Raw genomic sequence first — 27,502 nt, forward strand, 5'->3', positions numbered from 1 at the left:
GAGGAACTTTCAGAAATACACAAAAGGGTCTGCTTTGTCTTACCTTCCTTTTTCCAGAATTTACATGTTGGCAGAGGTGATCTTGTGGAAGGTGGTCCTGCCCATGATGGGTTGGAGGAGGTTGTAACTAGATGATCTTTAAGGTCCCTTTCAACACAAACCATTCTAAGATTCTGTGATTCTAGGCAGAAAATACAAGCTGACCGTTTTTCCCCTTGAATCAAGTGTTTTAATAGACTGCGTTGCTTGTGTGCATCTGCATTTATCACTTGTGAACATTGGCATGGAAAGAGATCCTAATGAATGAAGGAATTCTTTTTTTTTTTTTTTTTTTTTTTATTGATACCCTAGCTGTTTAGCAACAGGGTTACTGTGGGCGCAATTTTTTTCTGTTTCTCTGACAGAAGACTCTGAGGTGCATGGTGCAATCTAGCATGAAAAGCAGACAGACAAAATGCGTCTCATTTACCCTTGTGTGGGGACTGGTAAGGGTAAGCACCTCTTTGCATGTGTACAAACAGGCATCAACCCTGATTGCAATTGTGGGAATGCTCAGTGCACCCTAATGTTGCTAGGATAGAAACAGATACAGTAACCACAACAGAAAGGAATCTCTTTCTGGCTTAATTTTGGGGAGTTTACTCCAAATCTTGACCTGGTGATTTGAACATATGCAATTTGTAAAGTCAAGCTGTGTGCAATACATATTGCTGGCACCTTCAGGCGTTTCGTATGCATGTGGTGCAGTGTTACAGGTCCTGGCCTATTTTTCAGAGCCAAATTCTATATACTCAGCTGGCAATGAACAAAAAAATGTGCTTTGACTGAATGGATTTTGGCATAGGCATTCTGGAGCCCCAGAATTTCAACTCTTGGAGTTGAAACAAAAAAATGTTTAATTAAACTGGCAGCTTAGGCCTATAAATGTTTAAACTAATTTAAAAAGGAAAACTTAATTGCCATGTAGAAGAGATACAGGTCTTGGGTATCTGTTCCTTACTGAAGGAGCACACTTATTTTCACAGCAGTCTTTGCTTGGAAGCAGTGGTCTGGACCTGGAGATGAAAGGAGCAGAAAAGCTGAGCAGTGGATAGGTCAGAGATACTGTGCCTCAGCCACTACATCTCTTACAATGATATCCCAGAATAATGTGAAATATGAAGGGGTTCTGTGTGTGTGCAGGAAAAGAATAGAGAGAAAGTTAGAGGCCAGTTAGTTTTAAATGCAAAATTTGGGTCTGTAAGCTGTCTTCCACAGTACTTGAATAGTACCTTAGTAAGGAGTTGTGAGACACTGGAACGGGTTGCCCAAGCAGTTTTGACTGCCCCATCTCTGGCAGTGTTCAAGGCCAGGAGAGCTGGGACTTGAGCAACCTGGTCCTGTGGGAGGTGTCCCTGCCCATGGCAGGGGGATTGGAACTACATGATCTTAAGGTCTTTTTCAACCCAAACCATTTTATAATTCTGTGATTCTCAGGAGATGATTTAAAATAAAAAATTTACACCAGGTTCCTGACCATTATTAAAAATCTTTGGGCAATTCTGTCGTAAGTGTAGCTGTTAGCCTTTTTTTCCTTAATTGAGTTTATCGGCCGGATTTCAAGTTTGATAATTGCAACTAAGATTTTGTGAAGAGCTACAAAGAGGAAACCACGGACTCAAGAACAAGAGGTCTGAGCAATCTGTTGATACATAGAACTTGTTTTTTAATGTTACCTACTGGCAACTTATCAATTAATGGAATATTTACATGTTCTTAAATTTACCATTTATAGAGCACTCTAGACATGTTTATATTTACTCTGTTGGCTGTAGAGTTTCCCCAGGGAGGTTCAGTTGCTCTGGCATTCTCTGTCTGACCTGAACCACTGTGTACTGTTACTTTGATTTGCAAGATAGCTGCTGTAGTCTGGCTTGGAGGTGGCTGCATTTCAGGTAGGGGAAGTTTAGCTCAGCATCAGGAGGCTTTGTAAGATCTTCATAAAAGTTTGAGATACTGAGTAAGCTAGCATATACAGCACTGGGATTTGTATTAATAAGATGGTTTCACTTACATCAAGAAGACCTTTTTCCTGACTGACTTTAATAGTTTATGATATTTAGTTTTACAAAAACTCACCAGAGATGAGTCCAACCCCTTAGACTCTGAACTATGAAGTCACTGACTTGAATCCCTTCTTCAACCCCCAAACTGTAGCTTGGCTCCAAAGCAACTCCAAAACAAAGATCTTGTTTTGTGATTTAAATCTCTAAATCCCATGTGAACACTCTGATTTCATATCTGAGAGGTTTATTTTGGATTGCTCTGAACAGATTGGGAACTGTTTTCTCCTAAGCTGCAACAAGATATTTCCAAATTAGTTAACTGTGCCCCTGCAGAGTTTTAGGTGCTATAGCTCTTTTGATTTTATCCCCCCCCCCCAGCTTTTCTGGGCAGATAGAGCTCTGATGAGTGTTTGCTCATCACTGAGGAAGACAGTGAACCCTTTGTGGAGAGGAAGTAAAGTATTCAGAGTGCCAGAATATTCACTTGCTATGCAAATGAACAGGCACTGAAAATATACCTAGGAATCTGTTAAAAGGTCAGAAGAGACTGCTTAAAATGTAAAAATGTGTGATTTTTGTGCACAGACTTTATTCTAACCTATATTTAAAGGTGGGAGAAAGCAGTGGAAGCTTCTAGGTTTGTCAGTTTCAAGTTTTCTTAAAACTTAGTGGCCAACATGGACAACTTTGCATTCCCTTGTGCTATCCTCTGGGCACCCCCTGCCTCCACATCTGTGGTTGAAAGAATATGCTCTACCAAAGTCAGGATTTCAATTCATCTGATTTGTCTGTAAAATGCGCAAATCAGCTGCTAATTTTAAGTGTTATACTGACTGGATGATAAGAAGTAATTATGCTAAAGGGCTGTATCATGGTAAGCCAAATAGAAATGTTATTACTGGAAGTAGTTTTGGGAAGGCTGTTGCATCAGCAAAGGAACTGTAACCTGATAATGTCAGTCTATGTTTTAAGCCATTAACTGTAAAATGGTTACAATGTCAAGGAAAAGTATTGAAATACACATTTAAAATATATCTAATATCATAAAAGATGGATTGGGCTATAGGACAAGCCAAAGGCTGATTGATATATTTCTGTCTTTGGCTTTTGTATTCTTTTTTTTCCACTTGCCAGATTCTGACTTTCATACAGTAATAATCTTCTGAAAACAAGTAATTCCTGGTGGAAACCTCACATTAATAAAATAAACCAGATGGTAAACAACTGGAAGCATCAGTGAAACTTTAAACTGCTGTTTTATCATTCCTAAACCTGTATCCTGTATCCCTTTCCCGTTTCTTTTTTTCCTTCTTTTTTTTTTCTTTTTTTTTGAGGAGGGAAGGGGGGCGGGGGGTTGGTGGTAAGGGGAGAGATAGAGTGGTGTGGCGCTTAATTTTGCTTAACCACTGAAATAAAGATTAAATAGATGGATAGGAAATGTAAAATTACTGATATCGAACAATGGACAGGTAATTCTCATTCCTGTGTGCAGTGGTGTAAGCCATGGTCACTTGCAACTATCTAAAATAGTTTTTATTGTGTCGGAAATACATTGCTACTGTTAATATACTGGTGAGCTTTTTCATCATTTTTTTCACTGTTATGTTTCCTAAACATCTTTGCAGTTACACGACATCTGACCTGGATAGCCAGTAAGCAGTTTGAGCAGAGCATAGGTAGCAGGATGACGATAATCTCTTCTTATTCACTCATATAAAAACTAGGGGTCAAAGTTGTTCCATTTCCTTTTACTGATGGCATTAGAAGGTCTTGTGCAGTAAGATCTTTTATTGTACTGCCTGGAAAATGCTTGGCTTCACTGTTCATAAGTAAGCTATCTCTGCATTCAGATACATAACCAAGAGAATTCAGAATATTATATATTCCTAAAAGCAAAATCTCCATTTTGCAAGGATGGGCTTGGTTTTGGCTAGATGTTTTCCTGTAGCAGGTCAGCCAAACTATAATTGGCCTCCACTGATACTCAGAAACAGCAGTCATCTGGATCTGAGACCAAGTGGTGTGCAACACAATTTGAAATAGTTTCTTTTCTTTCGGAACTTTGAAAACCTTTTCCTTGCAATTGAATATTCCTAATGATTAGCCTAAAACCTGAGCCAAATACATCAACATAGGTGGGCACCAAGGAAGCCACTTCTTACTACATATAGCCATATATGCCTGAGTATTGAAGGAAAACAGTGATTTGAAAGAAAGGTTTCTGAAATGGAGTCTATTTTTTTTTTTTTACTACTACTACTGGTGCTCAAAAGCATCATATGCACTTTGCAGACCATATGGAGTAATTTATGGTACTGTGTGCTTAAATCAACAAGAGATATATGTTTGTCATGCACAAAAGCTGGTTTGAGGCTTTGCTTCTTTCTTTGCTTCTCCTGGCAGACTGAGTTTATATACAGCAGAAACACTATGAAAGCAATACAAACACGTTTTATCCGCCATTAAGATGATCTATTGTGTCCTAAACTTGAAGTTTTGTGCTGTGAGCCTTTACTTTCATTTCAGCACAAAAATATGACTGTTTAGAGAAATCCATTTTTAACCTCAGCTCCTTTATTTGGTAGTTTAACCTTTTCCAAATCTGCAAAGCAGAAATGACCGATGTGTGGTTGGAGACAATGTCCTGATTATGAAAGAAGAACTGGGGTGAGGTTTCGCAGCCAATTACAGGACATGCACTCGTTAGTGACCTTTGGGGATTTTTCTTTCTTGGGCAAATGGGAAGGAGTAGGTACTGGAATGTAACTTAAAGTCAGAAAGGCGTTTTAATACAATATTGAAAAACATTTGGTTGCATGAAAATTTGCCTCAGTGTTACTCTTGTGAGAATATTCAGATGGCTGCATGAGTACTTGCTCATGCTGATGTATACTAACAGAAATAAGTAGCAGAAATAAATAAGATAATTCTGGAAACTAGATACTGCTATGGTAGATGCAGGGAAATCCAGAGATAGGCTGTGTTCAGGATTTGCTACGGGAAAACTCAGTTGTGAATTGTAGGTATTTAATCACATTTCCACTAACTCTCCTTTGCATGTCTGACTGCTTGAAAAGTGCTGCAGTGATTATTTGTATAGTTAAATATTAAACAACTTTACATGACTAAAATGATCTAAAAGTCCCTCATAGCCTCACAAGGTAATAATAAAATTTAAAATTTTACTCACTTCCTCCTCTATCCAGCAAAACACTTTCATTAAGACATATCTTCAGAGAAGGGTATTAGATTTGGAAGCTGCAAAACAGATTTAGGCTGTGTCTGTCTAGTTGCTTCTAGGTACTTAGGTCTCACTTAAATGATAAAACTAGATGTGTGAGGGATAATGATAATTGAGATTCAGCAATAAAACTTATTATGGTGCTAGATAAAATCTCTTGTGGATACTCTGATGGAAGTAATATCCTGTGTGCGGATTAGGCAAATATATGTGTGTGTCCGTCCCAGTGTTATTTGTTTGTTTAGGATGTATGTGTGCATATGCCATTTTTCATTCTGAAATATGCCATTATTAAAGTTCTTTTAACTTTCATGATGACTTGAAATGCGTACCACCACTTTCTGGATTCTAAAATAGATGTGAGTTTTGGAAAAGCATTTTTCCACATACACGCACATCCTATCCACTAAAGTGTTATGAGCAGACACATTTTGTCCTATAGATCAAGAAGCTCCTGCTCGAGGGAACTAAATTGGACAGTAACAGCAATGTGACTTTTGAAAAATGTGTACGATGGTACACATGCTGTACATAATAATCAGCAAACATTTTCTTCCTAAGGATTATCACCATTATCGGTATTCACTGACTGAATAGATTGCATGTGAAGCTGCATCTGTCACTTAGAATGTGGCAGAAGGGGATGCTGTCAGTTGTTTTAAGATGATGAAAATCTTTCCTGAAGATTCAGGCCGCTGCTGTGAGAAGTGTCTGTTGACAGTGCCCTTGCAGCAGCATCTCTAGGCCTTCCAAACTTGTGGAAAAGTGATGTTTGGAAATCCATATCCTGCAAGACTGGTATTTGTGGGACACTGAATATCATGAGGTTCACCAGATTTCGCATTAGGTATGAATTGGTGCCCAAACCATATTTTGAGGTTCTCTCTCATATAAACCTTTCCTGAATGCTTCACCTTTGCTGCATCAATTGCTCTGCTGTAGTCTCATCCTGAGCCCTTTGTACTTGTGAAAAAGGCAAAATTCATGTTTTGCTCCATGTTTAAAGAGGCAAAATCTTGATTTCTCTTTTTCATCCAATTCTCCTGGAATTATCTCACATCATCTCTTCTATGCAGCCCCTCTCACTCATAAGTTATCAATATTGTAAATTAACATAGTTTGGAAAGACTGTTTCAAGAGCACAGTGCATCACAATTTTCCATTTGTGGCAGAGATACACAGCAAGAGTTTAAGTTTTCTGTGTATTAATATCATTCTTTCGGCATGTTCCTTTGTTTCACTCCATTCTTTTGAACTTTCATGGAGAGCGAGGAGACCAGAAGACATGAAGTTCATGGAAAACATTCCGCCCCTCTCAGTACTGGGGCTGATCTGACCAAGGCCAGATCTGACAAGGAGAAAATTAAGAATCTGACCCTTGGTGAACTCAGATCTCAGAACTTAGCAAATACGTAAAACTGAGGTGGTAAAACTTATCTGAGTACAGATGCATGGAGTACTTTATCATAGGCTTGTATTCTACTTAAAGCTGGAAAATTTGAAACAGAATTGAAAATAAAGAAAAAAAAGAAAGCTCTTGAGGAAAACGACAATAATACCAGCACAATAGTTTGCTTTATCTGTCAAACTCTCTTTTTAAGTTCTTCTGCTCCAAGCACAATAAAGCTGCTTGTGTGCACGCATACTGCACATGCCAATGGCATATGTATGCAAAATAAAAATAAATTTGAGGGAAGATTTTAGATGGAGTGTCATTTAAAAACAAGCATCAATTTTCAGTACAGCGCTGTTCACTAAAATTACATTGCATGTGAGGCTTCAGTAACAGCTGAAATTTTAAAATATTCTGGTCCTACTTTAAAATACAGATTGGGCTCCTTAAAATGTCTTTAAGTTCATTTAAAAACATCAATCCGTTTCAACGACAGTGATTTTCAGATGACTCACATTTAAAACAGTCTTACTTATACATGGGAGATAGTCTGTGTTAGTTAAAGTGTTGCCAGGATTCCTTATAAACTCGACTTTAAGCCAAATACAATTGAGTCAAAAAATTGGCCCAGCCTGAAAATTGCCGTGTTTGCTCAAATTTACAGGAAGTGTGTGAAACGGGGATGTTTTTTGGATGTTACCTATCTTCTCTAAGTTAATACACTTTAAAAACCCAAACCCCACAACCTGGCTCGCAAAGTAAGTGTTTAAATAACTCTAATATTCTTCCTGTTAAATTTCACCTTAAACGTAGCACTGTCTGTTATCTCATGTTGGAGAGTAGACAGATAGACTAAGTAATTCTAATTATGTTCCTGATGTCTTAAGTTCAAGCTACACGCAGTAAATAACTTACTTAAAAATAAGTTATTTACTATCTGCAGCAGAACTGTGTCAATACATTTATTGAATGGCGCTCAGTATTATGAATGCCACACTGCTGGAAGAGCTGCAGTCAGTGTGCCCCTTGTCAGGTACTGTAGAACACAACCAAGCAGTACAAGGCAGTGAGAAACACAGTCACAAGGCGATAATTCTTTTGCAGAAATGGAGAGAGAATGAGGATACTTAACTCTATGGAGACTCTGGCTCTCAGGGTATGAGTCACACTTCTAACACATTATAGCCAACTCAAACAAATGATGTCCAACAGATGACAAAAAAAATAAAATAGAGTCTCTCATCCAGAAACCAAACCCATGATTATTATTCATAAATTAACTAGTTCTGACCAATTAATCTACTTTTAAGTGCTTTAAGATACTCGCATGTTTTAGTAGTACGGCAAACAACAGTAGTGTCTGAAAAAGTATTTCATGGATTTTAAGCGAAGGCCAATCCTCGCAGTAAATTCTGTGACGCAGCTGGTGCCGTAAGAGTGGTTATGGAGGGTAGACACTAAACTGACTGATGTCAGTTCTAGTTTGAACCTGACAGACAGATGACACAGCATCCTGTAACAGCTAATTCGACCTTTTTGCAAACAATACCTCACCTAAGTCCGTGATAGTTTTGAAACTTTTGCAGAGGTTTAGGTTCATTACTCCCCTCTCTTCCTACACTTTTTTTCCCCTCTGGGAAAATTAGAGCAAAATCAAACCAGCACTGCAAGTGTGCAGGATGCTTGTCTTTTCTGAACGCAATTCAGTGGTGTGTTTCTGCATTCATTGTGTAAGACCAGTAACTCCTACGTTTCAATGCTGACTAAGCAGCAACACCCATCATACAAAGAAAGTTAAAGCCAAAGCCCACCTTGATTTCACAGTGTTAAATTCTGCCACAGGGGTTGGTGTTTTTCTGAGTCTCCTAACAGTAGATCAGCACAGTGCGTTTCCAGCTGTACTGTTACCCCGTGCCTTGAAACCTGAATTGAAACTGATGCTGCATCCTTAGGCAGGGAGCCTACACACACAAAAGTGTATTCAGAGCTCCAAGCTGCTTCCTTTCAAATTGCAGGGATGGAGAGTGGGACAGGAAGCCGAAGGATCAACACCCTGTTATAAGTTAGTGACCTGCTCAGGGGCGTGTGCCATACCTAAGGGACTCTCAGCAATACCAAACCTAAGTTTGTATCCAGTTATGGAAATGGATTAAAACTGTTCTGGTTCACAAGGGAGGCAGTGAGTAAGAAGGAATCTGGTAGTTATTTTACAATGATGAACATTACAGGAAATGTGAAAGGGAAGCTTGTAAACTCGTATAGGCAGCTAAGGATGTACAATGTACAGGAAGATTCAATGAAAAAGAAAGAGGGTTGCTATGTATCTGGGAACAATTAAATCTGGGAACTTTAAAAAATGTGTCCCCACTTTGGTTTTGTCCTCACATTCAGCTAGTTGCAAAAGGCAGATATTCAGAGGTGCTTTTGGAAAGTAGGGGTTGAGAGCAGCTGCCAGCTGTTACCAGCAGCACACCCTTCAGTTACACTTCTCCTCTGCTGCTGCATCGTTGAGGGACTTGCTAGTTCCAGGGTGCTCTCTTGTCTGCCATGGATCACAACGTGGATCAGAGTCCAGCTCTCCTGCTACTTGAGTTTTCAGGACATTATATATTTTGTTAAATGCTGTAAGTAGTTATTGCATGATAGTAAGGAAAGATAATTATAGATTTAATATTTTTTTATATTAGTAGATTTGGTAGAAGCCAGATCATTTGTGCTCCAGGGCATATTATTTATCTTGCCAAGACTGGACCTGTGCAATCCAAAACCTGACCCTCAGGTGATTTTTTGGTGATAGATAATAGGTACTATTCCTGGTTTCCAAACTGTTCATAGAAGGAGCAGGTGCTTTGCTCTTCTTCTGTGTCGTGGTTTAAACCCAGTCAGGTAACTCGTTCGCTCACTTCCAGTGAGTGGTGCCGAGCTGACAACAATCGAAGTCCGTGTCCGTCTTCCCACCTCCCCCCCGCACCGGGGCTCTCCCCTTCCCCGCTCCCGGAGGAACGGGGAGGAGGATCGAGAGAGTGCAACTCCTACGGGTTGAGACAAGAACAGTCCAGCAACAAATCACCACCGCTACTATCAGCTAAAACAATGATAAGGGAAAATAACAAGGAAGAGAATACGATACCACCGGCCAAGAAAGCGAGTTCCACCCGGAAGCCCGTGTCCTTCCGGGTAACTCCCAGTTACCCCCCACCCCGGGCATGACGTGCTGTGGTATGGAATACCTCCCCGGCTAGCCCGGGTCAGGCGCCCCGTCTCTGCTTCCTCACAGCTTCCCCTCCTCCCTGGCAGAGCATGAGCCTCACAGAGTCCTTGGTCAGGGTAAACATCACTTAGCAACAACCGACAACATCGGCTTCACCAACACTGTTCTCAAACTAGAAGTCAAAACACAGCACTGCACCAGTTAACACAAAGGAAAAAACATGACTGCTACTGCTGAACCCAGGACATTCTGACCAGTGCCAATATGAACCTCCTTTTTTAGGGCTCAATGCAAGGCTGTTAGGACTCTGAATGGAAGGAGATTGTTGAAATTAGAAATCTGGTATTTTCTTTTAAAACTATTTTCCTAGTTAGTTTCTCACTTACCTGATTGCCCTGGAGTTTAAACACAGGGTGATTGCAGCACTTCTTTTCAAACAAAACCAAGCAAACATGTAGAAATAGTTTTGTTTTTTTCCCCTTGATTTTTTTAATCCAACTGAATTCAGAGCAAAGGAGAGTACAATGCACAAAGGATGACAAAGAGCAAAGGGTGACAATGGGACAGATATAACACAGGGCATTCCATCTCTGTTACAGAATTCATCCATCTTTTCTGAGTCCATCTGGTAGCTAAAGATAAATCTGTTTAGTCAGTAGAAAAGCAACACTTCTTTTAAGCCCACGTTGAATGTTTGCGGGGGCTTCCTTCTGCCAGATGTTGCCTTCATGTTACCAACAGAAAGGTGTACAGAGCCATTTCATTTATACTCTTGAATTGGAGGTGAGAAATTCAGTCTGACTGGCATGTGAAATTTCAGTAGAAGATTGGAAATGTTTGCCTGATTTTCACTGATCTTCAGCCTCTTTGAGCAGTGTAGTTCAGTTCACTTCAGTGGAGCAGTGTTGATTCACACCAGCTCAAGCCTTCACCAGCTTGCAATTCTGTTTTGAAAGACCTGCATCCATTTAGTCTTTAATTAATATATTCAGGGGTTTCAGTATAGATTGGCTGGCTGGTTTCTTAACCCAGTGCCTTATGTTTCCTTTGCAGTATTTAGATTTTACAGAGTGTGGAGGTTTTCTCTTTCAGAAAATCATAGATTTCAGCAACAGAAAACGCATCTGAGTTGCAGAAAATAGTGTGTGTTACATCTCAGTCTTTGTATGGTTAAGCAAACAACACTGAATGATGGCTCAGAGTTTTCCTTAATTGTCTGTCGTCTCTTCAAAGTAATTTTAGATGGCAGACAACACCTGTTCTGGTTTTTAAGCCTTTCTAGCATATTTCAAATTCCATAATGTTTCCCTTCTGCATTTGGTAGCCTGTAATTTCCAGGTATAAAAAGGTCCTTTTAATTTGCCATGCAATTTCTTCTGTATGGCACAGATCTGGTTTTACCTTTATTTTTTCTTTAAATACTGTGGTTTTATTTAGAACTTGTTTCTAGTATTTAGTTCACCTATCATAAAATACTTTAGAGTCTTTACCTGATGTTTGGTTATTCCTTCTTCTACATTAATTCTGCTGGAATCTTGGGGCGGGGGGGGGGTGTGTGTTGGAGGAGGTAAGCATATATATATATGTGCATGGCAGTTTTTCCCCCTTGTCTTTCCAACCCCTGAACCTAAAATACACTTGTGCAGTGAGTTGCTGCTTTCCTTGGATCTTTTCACAGCCTGCTTCTGTACTGATTCTCTTTAAACTGTTAATGTTAGTAACTTAACCGCACCATGTCAGGTTACTCCATGTAGCAGTACATTTGCACCAGCTAGAGTGTTTGCTAAGCGTTTGTGTGGGATTTTTTCTTGTGCTTTCATAGGTAGTCAGGCTTGGGATCCCTTCTGAATGCATTTCATCCTACAGTTATGGTAACACATCAGTTACTATACTGATTGTGGGACTACAGTAAGACACCACTGTCTTACTACCAGCAGCGGTGGAAGAAAGTTTAACATTGTTTGCCAGCATGACAACTAAACGTGATCACTGAAACACCCATAAAAATATTACTAAATGAGACTGGTATTTTCAGTGGAATTCTCTTAGTTCTTCAGTCTCCGCCTACGCTTTATTGAAGGTCCCACAGAGCTTGCAGTGTTTTGTAGAGGGTTGCTGGTCGAGGTACATCACCGCTGTAATATCTTGCAACAACACATCTGTAATTCTTGTAAGTATTCTCAGGAAAAGTCTCTGTAGAGACTGGAATGTCTAAAAATGTCATCTTCAGAATACTGCAAATGGGAAGCTTTTACCATGTTTCTTAATCTGTTCTTGTCTGGATTTTAGTAACTAGCTGTTAACTTGGTCTAAGATGTAAATGTTAGTCAAAATGACTTCTCTCTTGTTCTAGACTTCTTTTATTTTAATGAAACAAGAGATAATGGTAGTGTGAAGGGTGGGCCAGATTTGTAATAATTATGTAGACCTCCAAAATATGAGTTTAATCTTGAACTTCTTAAGGGAGGCTCCTTTGGCTTCAAGATCAAGAAAAGTAAGGCCAAATGTTAATCGTACTTAATGGAGATTGACTCAGCTGTAATTAAAATAACTAATGTAGTTTGACACATGCCAAAGTTTGCCATAATGACTTAAATATGTGGGATCATGTCTTTCTGATATGTTTGCAATAATTTCATTACAAGACAGCTAGGATATGCTACCATGAGGTGGCTACATCGAAATGCGTTCACATCTAAGCAGACCAGGCTGTAAATAAAAATGTTAATTCCTTCTGGGAGTTTCTTTAAAATGCTTTAAAAAAAGAAATTTACTCCTTTTCTGAAGATTCATTACACTTGTCTGGAAAGAGTACAGCTCTCTGTAACTAAGGAACAGTTGACATACACAAGGAAATGTGGTATAATAATAAAGGAGAATACTGCTTCTCGCTGTGTCTGAGGAGAGCAAAAACCCAGATAGCTGTTCAACTACTGTCATGGCAGGCTGTCATGCTCCCAATATTTGTGTTGGGTGTCAACAGAAGGTCACAGAGTGACATACTGCTATTGCACTGCTGGAAATTCAGCTTGTGTCAACAGTGGAGCAGAGCCCGGCTTTCAGGGGAGGGCATGCATCCCTTGTGGGATGCTGAGGCAGACCAGGCTGGTCTGGTCCATCTGCCCCACTGCTATGCAATGTGGACAGCAGGCAGGGGCTGTGTGTCACCCTGCTGGAGTGCCCAGGGTGGGATGCCCAGCAATGGGACCAAGTTCTATTTAGTTTTTATTCCCCCAGCTTTCAGGTGTGAAACAGCATTAACTTGTTCATTACATGAACAAGTGATGCTTATGTAACTGTGCACACACAAATGTGCTCAGAAATACATCACAGAGAGAGCTATCTATCGTATAGAGAGATCAAATGTTGCCGTGTTGGTGTATAACCACAAACATGGTTTTATTAGCATGGATTTTCAAGGCTGCATCACTTACATGTGGCAAAAAGCCCTGAATGTGTTCCAGAGGTTATCCACAGCAAATGGCCCTGAAATCATTGTAGCAGCTCTTGCTATCATCTATTACCCAAACCCTACAGTTGTATAAAAACAGCCAATTTAGTACTGCTTTAAAATGTCGCTAGGATTTCAGAGGATGCTTGCTAATGCTCTGTGTTGTTGCTGTTCTTTCTCCAACATTGTTTCTCTTTTTGTGATTTCATAACTTTCTATGGAAAATTCCTAGTGAACTGTTATTAATTTGGTTGTACTTTTAAAGGAGAAATATGTGCTACAACAAAATCAGTTTTTTGTTTTTTTTTTTTTTTTTTTTGTGAGAAAATGTTGATATTTGCCAAAGTGGAAATTCTTAACTTTGCTATGTTGAAAAAAAATGCAAAGAAAATACCTAAGCTTTGGTAAGTTCAAACTAAATAATTGTCTTTTTGATTTCTTGAGCTGAACAGTGGCATTTCATCACTCTTGCCAAGTGTTGTAAAAGTTCTTTTAGCAACTTCAGTTTCAGCCTGAATTATTAAACATTGGCAATTGAAAATAGACTTCTACTTTTGTGAGCTTTGTGAACATCACTTCATATAAAATATTTCTAGTGTGTTTTAGACTAAGTGAAGGTATGAATTTGTCTGCCTGGAAAATAGCTTAGGCTACTGACTTTGTACTGAATACAGATGTGTTTTATACCAGGAGTATATCTTTGTAAGACATACAGACATATCTTTTTTTAACACTGGACTTAGTGTTTTAGTTAGGATGCCGAAGGATAACATCCAATGCCCATTTTGCCCTTCGTTGTTGGACTTAATAGTTAAATACTTTTTAATTTGTAATAATCCTACAAAATTCACACAAGTATGAATTATTTCGACACTTCACTCTATTACACACTAAGTAATGCACTGTGTTGGAATCAGAATTGCTTCTTTGTAAATTATGTACTTCTACTTTAGTCTTGCAGAGAAGCAGGAAAGTATTATGCACAAGAAAATGGAAAAACAGCAGATTATTTTAGAATGATTAAATTTTAAAATGTTTTTATGTTATGTATATTAACGTGAAACATAGCCAGATGACATTTACGTTTAGTTCTGCTTTTGGTATAGAGATAATGCTGTACAAAGCAAGATCTTTCCTTTTCCAATTTCCAGTATATGCTATGCTGGAACTGTTAAAGCACAGGTGTTTTCTTGTAAGGCTGAATCTAGATGACAGAATAGGTTTTGCATACTGTTGCCTCTCAGCATTTAAATGAGACTAGTAGCTGTGCCATGAGCTGAGAAAAGATTGTTTACTTAGTGTATATTTATATGGCCAGTACGTGTTGTGTACTCTGATGTGTTGTGTACACAACATGTATGTATATACATACATACTGCTAAACTGATGTACAGACATGTCTCCATAATAATTTCAAAAGTAAGCTTCATTTCTTATTTCATAGCAGTATTTCTGAGGTTATCCAAAAGTAAAACCAATCTATACGCAAGTGAACAAGTTGTATGTTTCAGGTTCTTTCATATTAGAAATGCACTCATTCTCTGCTAATCGTAAAAAACTTTTATTGATATATTTCAGGAGAATTTTTATGGAGTTTTTCCAGAGCAGTCGTAATAGTAGTCATGATAATGTGATTACGCTAACTGTAGATTAGGCACTACACTACTTAAGTGCTGTCAGTGACTTAAAGGACATTCAGAGGTCATACAGCCAAACAAGAGTTTTCTTCTTGTCTTGCACACTTGAATTTCCAGGCATGACAGATACAAATTAAATTCTTATTTGATTGCTTTGGTTTCTTTCTTTTTTTTTTGAGAATTGCTGATAGGAGAGAGATATATTGGGTGCACCCAAGCTCAGGCTCTCAGGGACTGCTCCTGAAACCTCTAGCACCCTTCAACATTCCACAAAAGGCACTAAGTGCAGGATCACCGGGCTCTTTTGGGCACTTGGCAGCTTTAGACTGGTATTTTACAGTGTTGAAGTCTCTTTGACTGTTGTATAACCTTCTCCGTGATTAAAAACACTTAAGTAGTCTTTAAAGGTATACTTAGCTCATCTTCCTGCATAGTCTTGGACAAGGGTAGAGGTAAGTTTTCTGTTCCTTTCTCCTGGTTGAGGCTTGTACTTCACAGCCACTCCATGGTAAAGAACTGAGACACTACTCTTAGTACTTGTAAAGAGCACAGAATATCTTCATCCCTCATATCCTTCATGTTCTCCACACTTTATGCCTCTCAAAGTTCCCTGTGTTATTTAGGGTTTGTTGTTTTTTTTTTTTTGGCAAAGGCAACATCAGCAAAAATTTAAAAATCCAGCCTGTGAAAACAGTGACCTGTTCTGTTGCACTTCTTCGTTTTGCAGAATGCTAAAACCATTCCCCGTGAATTGTGGTAGTACATAGATTGCAATCCATCATTTTACATGCTACTTCCATATTGTTGCTGTCTCTATATATGGGCTTTCTTGTTCCATGCCTGTTTCTCCTACTACATGGAAAAGCATCTAAAAGTGCTCAAGCAGCAGCCTTTTCTAACAGGCATCCACAAGAAGAGAGGTAAATAGTCCAGCCCTGTATTCCAGTCCCTAGTGCTTCTTGCAGAGTTGTTTAAGGTTGTCCCACTGGCCCTACTGTTGTCCAGGGGATGATTCTGAATCCTTCTACCAGAAAGGCAGATGTGTGAGAAATCCCAGCTGAATCACAGTGATGTCTCATATACCATTCTAGAGGCCTCTTGGATCCTGAAACACTGCTTGGACAACAAGTGGACTACATGTGTGCAGAGCATAGATGCCAAATTCAGCTTCAGTGTTGTAGCAGTTTTACTACATTTGGCTGCAAGATTCCCATAATTTTTGCTGTACGTGAAAGAATGAAACTACTGATCCTTTTATGTCTACCCCAGAGCACAAAATGCCAGATATATTAGATCTAGTTGGACATGAGTATTACTCAGCCAATGTCATGGAGTGAATGCTTGGTAATTGGTTATTTTTAATGGTGAAATACAGCAATTTTGAAAAACCTTGGTAAAAATCCCACAGGGCTACTGAGAATAACTCAAGTATTTATCTTTCAAGACTGCACGTTCTTTCCTTCAGGTAGTTTTGATATGTGGATGGAATAAGTTGGTCTAGGACAAACTTGATTTATTGTTAGGCAGTCTTCCTTACGATAGGTTCCAGGCACTAGAATATACATAAATTGTGTTTTGAGAGAATTTATTTTTTCAGAAGCAAGCAAATAAAACTTACAGTCTTTGAAAGTGTCTGATGTGACAAGAGGATTTTGAAGGGTATTTCTTGTGGTGGAGATAGGTAAAATTTCCAAATAAATATCATATGTTTAAATGGGCATGCATCTGGTAACCTTTAGACAGTCAGCTGTGTATATGAGGAAAAAAAGATGATCCCTTCAGTCAGTGAATGCACTGGTTTCCTTTTACCTCACTTGTGTTCTTGTGGAACAAGTGTATGTAAAGGTAAAGTTTAGAAGAAAAATAATCATGCATGAAACAGTGGTCACTGGGTTGACATTGTCCCATAGGAATGCAGTCCAGGGCTTGTGATACATGCATTCACAGAAGCATTAGTTCAGAGCCTCAGCAGATGTTGAAAAAAAGAATCATGGACATAAGGGAATAAAACAGAGAATGAAACAGAACAACATTGTACTGCTATCTACAGACAGACTATGGCTGTATTTTATGTGGTGTCCAACCCTAAAGGGGATGTAGTAGAACTGGAAAAGAGTTCGAAGAAGGTTGATTGGGGTAACAGAAGTACATGCAGCAGTGCCTGAAGAACAGCTAAGCATGCTAGGGATCTAGCTGGGAAAAGATGCAAGTGAAAGGCTGTATGACTGGGAGGTACAAAATCATGAGTGATGGGAAAGGATGGATAGTGACCAATTGTTCTCTTCTTATAATGTGAGAACTAGGAAGAAGGAAAAGGATGTTGTTCATACAGTGAGCAGTTGACCTGTGGCAATTCCTGCTGCAGGATATTGTGTATGCTAAAAATTCACATGGCTGATAGTGAGACTGGAAAAGTTATGGAGGAGAAATTTACCAAGCAGATCTGGTTCAAGTGATCTGTAAAAGATTAGCTGCTTGGAGGAAGTATTAATGTTCTTGTGTGCTTCCCTAGACATGTGCTTATGGCCGCTATCCATTACTGGTGAGAATGAACTTTTGGTTTGTACAAATGTAGAATCATAGAATAGTTTGAGCTGGAAGGGACCTTCAAAGGTCATCTAGTCCAACCTGAATGAAATAAGCAGGGACATCTTTAACTAGATCAGGTTGCCAAGAACTGCATCCAGCCTGGCCTTGACGTTCTTAGCTTCCTTTATGTTCATAGATTCTAATATTTTAACAGTGGAAGGTATGATGATAGAGATTCCAGATTGATAGTCAATTTTGCTATTGTGTTATCCCCCCTCCTGCCCCCGACATCTCACTCTTTTTAGTTTCCTTTTCATGAATTTTTATCAGAAATTGAACTTCTTCAAGCTGCTTAAAGTTTATTTTATAAATTCAGAGAGAAATTTCCCCCCCTTCTAGTCTTGGACTTGTTAAACCCAGATAATTAAAAAATAGTAAATTTCTTCCTCCCAGATTTGAGTACTACACCACAACTCTTTACCTTTCCTGACCTGTATTCATAGTATCAACCATTCATTTTGTTCACAGAAGCAATTTAAAGTTTCAGAATGTCGATACCTGATACGGATTCTATCTTTTAGCCTGTGTTTGGACTGCTGCCACCAAATGCCTGGCCCATGATTAGTAACCATCCTAGGAAAGAAAGTCATCACTGTTCGTTCACTACTCAACTATACACTTATCTGAAAGACACTTTGCTAACATGGGCTTGACTTACTCTAACGCTGGCCGCCTTTTCCCACTATGCAAAACACAGGATGCATGTATGCCCTTGCTTAGGTTACTTCAGCTTTGTGTAGACAGGAGGGCTTAGTGCTTAAGACATTTGCATTTTTGAAATGCAAAGTTGAAGTTGAAACATCAATGACTTTCAGCTCAGCGGCTCTTCAACTGGGTCATGAGCTGCACTATGTTGTGCAAGAGATAATGAGCGCAAATTCTTCAGAAAGATGTTAAACTCTTTGCAAGACTTGTGGCTGAACTGAACCAGCCTATAGAGCTTCTTGGGAAAGTTTTTCCAAGGTTAGAAACTCCTAGCGCAGTGTCCACTGTGAGTTCAGCACACATTTACGCACACTTACTCCCTTGTGAAAACAACATGATGTAGAGTTTGATTTGCCATAGTTGTATTGCTCTTCTTTAAATAGCCTTCTAGCCTTCCATTCTCACTCTGCCTTGCATCAGATTTGTTTGCTGCTTATCAACATATATGAGTGGGCATTTAAGGAAGAAAATTATTTACCTCCTAGTCGGTACAGATTTAAAAAAAAATGTGTTTCAGTTCTGTAGCACATGAGCTGCTGTTATCTCCCATTACTTAGAAGTTGTTTGGACTCTCAGTTGTTGAAAGTGCGTAGTACTAGGTAGTTACCTGCTTTTTATGACCACAACAGAGGAATGAAGAAAATTGCAAGCAGTTTCTACCAGATAATAATGGCTGAATTAATTTGAATTCAAAATAAGTATTATGATAATACCAAACATGGAGAGTCTGGTTTCTCAAGGGAAGTAACTTGAACTCTGTATTAAAAGCTTCAAATCCTCTTGCGAAAGAGCAGCTCTGGCTTAAAATTGCTCAGTATTCATATGCACTAGTGTCTGACGTGATCTTTATTTCCTGTATTTAGCTGGGTAAAGTCACCTTAAGTCAAATTAAGAAGCAGACATCAAGTAGCTGTTGTTTGCTTTGAAAGCTTATGAGTATCATCTGGAAAAAAAGTGAGTGGTTAAATTCTGAGTCTTGTCTGACAAAATATTTTGTTAACAAAATGGGTAAATTGCCTGTGTAAACTTGCGAGTCAGAGATTGACTAGCTTGACCGATGTTATTGTCTATTGATGTAGAGGATACAGCTCAGTTCTAGTAGTATTCTGGGCACGAAAACTTCTAGGAAAAACAGGAAATCATGCAAGAAGCTGAAGTAAGTAGGCATTTATTATCCTATGCAGCACTTTTTATGTTTTCATTTCTAAATCATTTTTTTCGTCTTTTTTTTTTTTTTAACTACACATAACATTTTTGACTGTATACCGAAGTCTGGTTGGCATTCCTGCAATGTGAGTGTCTGTCACTAAACTGACTTTTTTACTTCTTAGAGCTCTGTAGTATTTTAAAAAGGGGAGAGAAACAGAAAGGTAAGGAAATACATAGGTATATGAAAGAATATAAAGAAACATGCATTTTGCATTCAGCTACAAAGCCTAGAACAATGTGTCTTGTTTTGCTTTATAAAGTAAAGTGTTTAGGTAATTACCTATTTTGTGATAAACTGTTACAAATTCCTGTGGTTTTATCATTAAGATAATTACCATAATATAGTTTGAAATGTAAGGGAATACATTATAGTTTAAAAAGTTGCTTGAATTGAAAGAATTGTGCCTTTTTTTTTGTGAATTAGAATTTTTTTCCATGGGGCACAATTCTAGATTACAGATTTGGCTTCATACAGGGATAGTGGGCATGTTCAGAAAAGCAGGGGCAAAACTGCTGAAAAAGTTGGAAGCTTGCTGGAAATTCTGAATCTGAAATCTTGTACTTCTCTGCTGTGGATTTCTTTGGGTCTGCTTGAGCACATAGTTTTAAACATAGTTAAAAATAATAGTGTGACAAATTGAGCTGTTGCTTGTGGATACACATTTTAAGGCTTGGGCATGGGCAGGTACAGAATAGACCATGGTGTAAGTTAGTTGCGCTCTATTTTTGTCTTGCTGCTAGAAATCCAGGGAGTGAACCAAGTGGTTTTATATTTTTGCAGTGGTGGTGCCTGCACACTCTTTGGTGGTCTAGTAAGCTCAGATCCTCTGGGTAGAAGATGATGTTGAAATACAAGATACCCTTTGGGAAAAAAATTAATGCATTTCCTATTAAGCTAAATATAGATGTACCAATAACGATGTGTACTCTGCAGTGGAAGGACGGCAGCACTTTCAAGAAAAGAGGAAGTAATTTTCGTTATTTTGGGTAGAAAATGATAGCACTTTTTTAATCATTAAAATAATTCCTGGCAGCTTCAGGATGGTTTAAGCGTTATCTTTTTTGAGTGTACTTAAGAAGTACGTGTAAGACGTAGTGAATAGGAACTGATATTCAGTTACTTTCCTTTGTAGATCAATGGCTTGCCGTTGCAAAGTGTACAGTGTACAAGGCACACCATTATAAAATTTTATTCTTAAGTGTGGGCCTTACAAACGATTGCCTTCCTCTGTCCCTTTTTCATAGCTTGGTCTTAATTTCTTGCCCGCAGCTGCCCTGATTCACAGTGTCAATGATGTTGACAGACTCCTATTTGGAAGCATGCAGTGGAAGATTAAAGTCTTGGGACCTTGGTTTCAGTTAGGCTCTGAGGTGATGCTAGATTTCCTGGTGGAAAATCAAGAAGTTAAGCTTTTAAGATAGCTGAAACAAATTCTGTGGGACTGACCCTGTTGGTGATGCAGAAGTTTACCTTAACCAGGCCTTGTCCCCAGAGCTCTTTAATTATATGTTTGTTCCTTACTGATGAAGAGGTTTATTAAAAAATAAATCCTGACTGGCTGTAATACGGTATGTTTATTAACTGAAGTGTCACTTGTTCAGTAGATAAATGCATATTAATATTTATCACTCACTGTATGCTATCAAAGATTATATGAAAAGTGATTTGTGCTTTGGAATTTAATCTGCTGTGATCTGAATGAAAAGAGTTGTGTAAATAAATTCCCAAGCAAAGCTATTGAATTAATATTGGATGTATTGCAGAAGTTTTTGGTCCAGTGTATGGCTAAAGAGATGTTAAAATTATTCAGAACCCAACTGACAATGCAACACTAAGACTACATTAAAAAAGAAAAAAAAATCCTAATGCAAAGTAATAACAACTTCATATAAGTCACCCAAACACTCTAAAATCTACACTTTAGGTGAAAGCATGCAGCATATGTATGATCATGATAAAGGAATTACACTGTTGTAATAATAAATGGTTTTAAATTAATTTTTAGAATGAATTTTTTTCCTCCTCTGTTTTCCTTTTACTGATATCATAATGGAATGCAGAATGAATACTGACCCCTTGAATTTATCACCTTCTGCATATAGGTGCTTAGTACTACTTATTGAAAATCAGAATGAATTGTTAGTAGTATTATTGACTTTGTTAGAGACTCAACCAATTATTTGTTGTCAGATTATACTGTAAAAGCAAACAGATGTGATTCTTAAAGCAGGTCTTAGTGACAACTGGCCATTTGGTTATTGGTTATTTAGCGCACCCTTTTGAAAGAGGCTGTTAGGAAGTTCCAGGTGTACAGCAAAAACCTGAATTCTGTCATACTCTGCTGTTTCAGGGAAAGGAGTAGCAGAAAAGGTCGCAAGACTCCCTGTCTAAACATGAATGTACTGTTTGTCTGTGTTGGAAACAGTGTGAACAGCAGGCTCCACCTTGGCATACAATCATGGTGTAGGCACTCAAGAGGTTCATGTGTTTGTTGAAGGCAGCAGTCCTACTCGATCACATTCAAATAGTTGTACTGAAGTTACATGCCTGTGGCTGGGGGGCACATGCCATCACTAATCCAGCTCTTGGCTGGATTAGCTTTGGAAAATAAGAAATGGATACCTCTGCCATGGTGAAAAAGCTTTTGGCCCTCTTGAGTCTGGTTTAGTGTTGCAGCTGGGCTGGAGAGAAAGAGTGTAATGAAGCCATTGTATCTTGACAGGCTTCCTGCAGGTTTGATTGGAGGGGAGAAAGCCCTTTCCCAGGAGCGTTTTGGAGGGACATGGAGGCTGGCGCAACCTCCCTGTGTGTTTCTGAGACACACAGGGGTAAGTTTCTAAAGCCATATGCCATGTTTTGGTCCCACTAGGTGCCATTATGTCACACTGCACCTGAAAGCAAGCCCACTTTTCATAGTTTTTAAGGCCAGTTCTGAGGCAAATCTGCTCTCCCCTTTCCATCCACCACAGTTTTCTGAAGCTTGTGTCACCGCAGTGGTGTGAGTAAAAGCAGAACCCAGCGCTCAGGCTACAGAACCAGTGTTTTGCCAGAAGATTTTTCTTATTTTAGTCTTCATGGACATACATGAGTCTACATCTAAGACAGAAATGAAGGAATAGGTGTTGCAATTTCTGGTGTCAGCTGGGGCGATGTTCTGTCCGTGCAGCTTTCTGAACAATATGTATTTCCTTCTCTGTGGGACAGTCAGTGTTTGTTCATGTCCCCAGGGATTTTCATGTTAGGGTAGCTTAACAGTTAAGGTATGTTTTAGCAAAAGTATTGTAGCTGTGACTGCATTAGAGTAAAGAAAAATAAAAGAAGGATAACAAAAATCTCTTCCTCATTGTAAGCAGCTCTGTTTTATGTGAGGAGCTTAATTTCGGCTGTCTACTCACCATCTTAGTTCTGTACCCATACAGTTAATTTTTTCTTTGTGCAATTTAGAACTAAGTTTCCAGTAAAAAGAAAAAAATATGTGTAAAAATACAGTCAAATGGGTTTATCCAAATCCCACTATAAATTGAAGTTCATCCCTTATCCAAATCTGTCACTTCTTCCTTCGCATAAATTATGTATCCGGTAATTCTCTGATTTTTAGCACTCCTATTTCTCCCAAGTTGTTGATGTCTCTCCAAAACTTTTGAAATTAGGGTCATAGTATTTCTTACTTTTCTCCAAATACTACTTGTGGCTAGTTTCTGCTGGCGCAGCTGAATGTGGTGCAGGCAAAGGGCTTCTGCTCAGTAGGATCTGATGGTGGTCTTCTCCCACAGATGGCCACAAAGCGAGTTCTTGAGAAATGTTGTAACATGCACTGAACATGTCTAGCTGCCTTCCGAATGTGTATTTCCCCTGCCATGTTTACCCATACACTGAGAAATTGTTTATTATGACGGGTGTTAATAGTCCTTTAAAATTTTCCTAGCAGCATTTCAACATTTCAAGATATGTATTTTCAACATTTTCTACAGTGAAAGAAAGACAACTGCAAAAGTTAAGGCTTCATAGAAGAAACATTTTTTTCAATCAGCAATTCAAATATGTTTGCTTTCAAGCTTTAAAAAATTAGGTCTAAAATTGAGATTTATTTTGGAGACATATGGCATTTGAAATACTGAAAGAGGGACCCAAGATTTTTAATGGTTTTATTTCTTCCTGTGGGAATAGTTTGGGAAATGAATGTGTGTTGGCTAATTGTATTGTATTTTTTTCTCCTTTGGAAGCTGACTGAAACAGTTCTATCAAAACCTTCAAAATCCACTTCTATGTGAAAAATTCCATGCTTGATATCTATTGAACTGTTTACTCCCAAGCACTGAGGAGAGTTTGTGATTCAGAACTTCAGAAATCACCAGACTGTCTGTGGAATCTGTGTATTTTAACACAGCTGTTATATCTGTGGAGTTTGTGTTGTCAAGCTGTTGGTCTCCAGCATTGAGATATGTAATTTTTTAGTATATTGTGAACATGCAGCTCTCATAATACCATGAGCAGAGGATCAGGTAATGCAGGACTAAACTACCAAATATTCAAACTTACCAAAAACTTGTAAAAGCTAGCAAAATGCAATCCTTGGATTTCAGTCCTTGGCTTGCATTACATATGACATCACATTTAATACATGATTTGATAACGTATAGCTTGTCATAAATTCATTCTTTAATGATTTTGAAAATATTTTGTTATTTATGCTTTCATAGTGCTTAGAAGTTGTTTCCCTAAGCCAGGACATCAGGCCAGCTTCTGTGGAAGAGGAGCAAAAAATGACCTTTGATCCAAAGAATCTAAAATCTTGTTTTTGTTGTTTTTTTTCGTAATGCTGTGCAGCCCAGGTTGTCTGCTTTCTGTGTACGCTCTGGTGTCTTACCAGTAAAGACTGCTGAATAGGTCGTACAAAACATGTATCTAGTGAATGTATCTTTCTTTTCAGATCACAGAAATTCATATGTAGGCTCACTTTTTCCATTTTTCATTTTGTTTGAATTCTTTAATCTCTTTATTTAAAAATAAAATAGAGAAGTTTATTACTGGCATTTGGTAATCAAAATTTGCAGTCAAGATAGTGATCATGTAACAGAAGTTTGGAGTGTGATGAAGTGAGATAGTCAAACTATTTCTAGAATTGTTGAATCATGTTTATCTGATTCTTTGCTTTATAAACTCCCATTCAGACCATCAATGACATGCTTGAACTATAACGAATATAAAGCAAAAAGCTGTTTTACTGGCTAGATACAGGATATAAACAGTCATCTTTCTAGTAGATGCTCATAACAGATACATGAGAATAAGTATGAACAAAACTGGCTGTGTGTAGAGTGAACATTTCTGAGGTGTACTCTTCTAGTTCTGCCCTCCATAGCCATGGCTTTATTTGTAACCTTGAGTAAGAATTCCAGCAGTATTGGTTTTTAATCTGTAAACAAAAAAATAAGAATTACCCTCAAATGCATGAAGTAAATGGTGTAAAATCTTGATATAAAATATTTTGAAAATAGAACTTCTACTGCTGATAGGTCAAGTAGGGTAATATTTAATATTGTCTTTTATCAATATTCATTTGTCAGCACAGCTTAGTCTTGAAGATTAATATTTTCTGAAATAATAATGGTTTATTTTATTCATGCCTTGCAAGTTTGGCTGCCTGTGATTAAGCTGAGTGTCTCCTAGAGGATTTATTAGGCATCTTCTAAGTCTTCGTCAAACATTTTCTACTGGCTTTTGGATACAGATATGCAATGAATCATAGAGGAACCATGACCAAGTGTATCTGGCTTCAGTGTGTACAGAAAATTGTTTTCAAAAGCTTCTAAAGGAAGAGAAAGAGGGCAGTTTGCACAAAGCAAAACATTCATTTGAAAGTATATCTGTACTCCTGAGCCAAACTGAGGCTTTGTGTTGTTATCCCCCCTCCCATGTAATTTGTTTTGGTAACAGTAATTTGATTAATAAGTTTTTATTTTCTCAAGAAAATAAGTCTTCAGACTAGATAACATTGGTGGTAAGCATTGTGATATTATTATTGGTATAAAATGGTTACCTGAGACTTGAGAATTTTTATTTTATTTTTTTTTTATTAACTCAAAAAGTCAGAGTCTGACCTCTTATTCTGGCTAGCAAGTTTATTTCCTGGATTTTGGTGACAAAAGGAAATATCAGTAATAACAATCATTGGGGTTTGTGATTAAAGAGTACTCAAAGACACTATAATTAATGTATGTTTTTTGCTATGATGTTGATCCTTCAGGGACAATCATGAGTAATGTGGAATGAGTAATGTGGAACAAACTTGTAGAAATATCTTTGGTCAGCATATTTTTACTGGTTTTATGCTGAAAACCTTTAAGCAATGGTTAGAAATTCACCAACTGTATGTATGTATATTTTGTTTTTTAGGGCATACAGGACGATTATTAAAATCTCTGTGTTTCACCAGTCTATCATTTCTGCTGCTGCACATCATCTTTCAGATTACAATAAACAGTCTTGAAGCTGGAAAAACTATTGAACCTGGTTTTAACTGTGAGTAAAAACTTTTAGTTTTTATTAGCATTTTAAGTGTACAAATGCTTCAGTGTTTTGAAGGGTGAAGCACTGATGAGAAAGCAGTTAGCATTGTGCTCCTGTGCGTTTGAGTTTACTTCTGTTTTCCAGCTTGTTTTCTTAAGAATCAAAGTTAGTAGAGCAAGAAGACTAGATGGGTTTAAGAAATAAGAGAAGTGTAATAACTATTTTGTTTCCACCAGAGATACATTTTCTTTGGGTTTAGCACTGACAATTGTATGTCTTCTACTTTTAGGCTGTCTCATCATTCCCAGATGTGAAACAGAGGTGGCTACATGTTTATGTTATTAGGTCATAATTCAAATGTATTAAGAATAAAATGGGGCATAATAATGAAACCCCTTTTACCCATGTATTATACCTCTGCTGATGGAACTCTCTTAAGTTGTCCATTTAATTTAACTTTAAATCTTGACCTCAAGATTTATGTTTCTAAACACTCTTTGTCTCTTTCTTACCTGTGGTGTATGGGAAGAAAGATTTTCAAGTTTTATTTGTGTGCAAACACTACTTAAAAATACATTGCATGACATTTTGTATCTTCCTCTCTTAAGAAATGCTCTTCAATCATTCAGAAGCAAACATTTTTTATTGTGCAGAAGTTAATGAAAATACCTATCCAGTGATTTGGATATGTAACCTCCAGGTAGAAACTATTTGTACTTGTCTTACAGTGCTTACATTCAACATCTAATCTGTCAACTTACCTTTGATAAATGTCCATTTAATTTATCACAGAGTATGCTGCTGCCACTTAGGTAAACAGTTGTACTACAATTCAACACAAGAAACCCTATGTGAATAGAAGCGTTTGACTTAAAGTAACAAAATACTAAGGAAACTTGAAATGAGCATCGTTAGACTGCAACCGCTGGCTTTTTCTTCCTGCTGTGGTGGGAATTGAGGTCTACAGTGGGAACTAATTAAAACAATTACTTAATTCTGAAGAGTCCAGGAGAGAATGTACCGTTTCTGTCTGTTTATTAACAGTTCCTGAGTGCAACAGCTTCTATTCTGGCTGCCATTAATAACGATTTCTTTACTTGGGGCCTCACAGAGCAATGGGTATGGCTGTAGTAGTGCATTAAATGTGCCTCATACTGCTCTATGATACTGAGACCAGGTGACATGAGATGACCCACATCTTTACCATTAAACTGTCTTTGCCTCCTGGGCACACAGAGTAGGGTGAAATTGCCTGTTGGGAACAGTATTCGCCCCACAGGAACTCTCAAACAGTGTCTACGTTGTCTGGGAGAGAAGAAGATGGCCAACCAAAGTTGTTCTGAGATTGTTTAAACTGTTTAGCAATATGAAAAATTCCTGTTGGATTTCAGTGCCTGAACATGTTTGCAGAGTAAACTGGCACCTTTTCATTTACTGGTTTGGCTATAGTCAGTCAGCTTCAGGTGAAGCTAATGAAGAGGTGAATGTGATACTGACATTATGGATGCTG

General features: G+C 38.1%; 1 protein-coding gene across 1 annotated transcript in view; it reads left to right on the top strand.

Annotated features, from left to right (window-relative positions):
- PIEZO2 (piezo type mechanosensitive ion channel component 2) overlaps positions 1-27,502 on the top strand; it is a 295,110-nt gene that overhangs the window by 81,057 nt on the left and 186,551 nt on the right. Inside the window, exon 3 of the mRNA XM_057397456.1 lies at positions 25,879-26,004. Coding sequence (XP_057253439.1) covers positions 25,879-26,004 — 126 coding nt within the window. The remainder of the gene's footprint in view (positions 1-25,878; positions 26,005-27,502) is intronic.

This window comes from Pezoporus wallicus, unplaced genomic scaffold (assembly GCF_028554395.1).
Source record: "Pezoporus wallicus isolate ANWC-B61680 ecotype Strahan unplaced genomic scaffold, APGP_CSIRO_Pwel_v1 contig_227, whole genome shotgun sequence".
NCBI classification, from domain to species: domain Eukaryota; kingdom Metazoa; phylum Chordata; class Aves; order Psittaciformes; family Psittacidae; genus Pezoporus; species Pezoporus wallicus.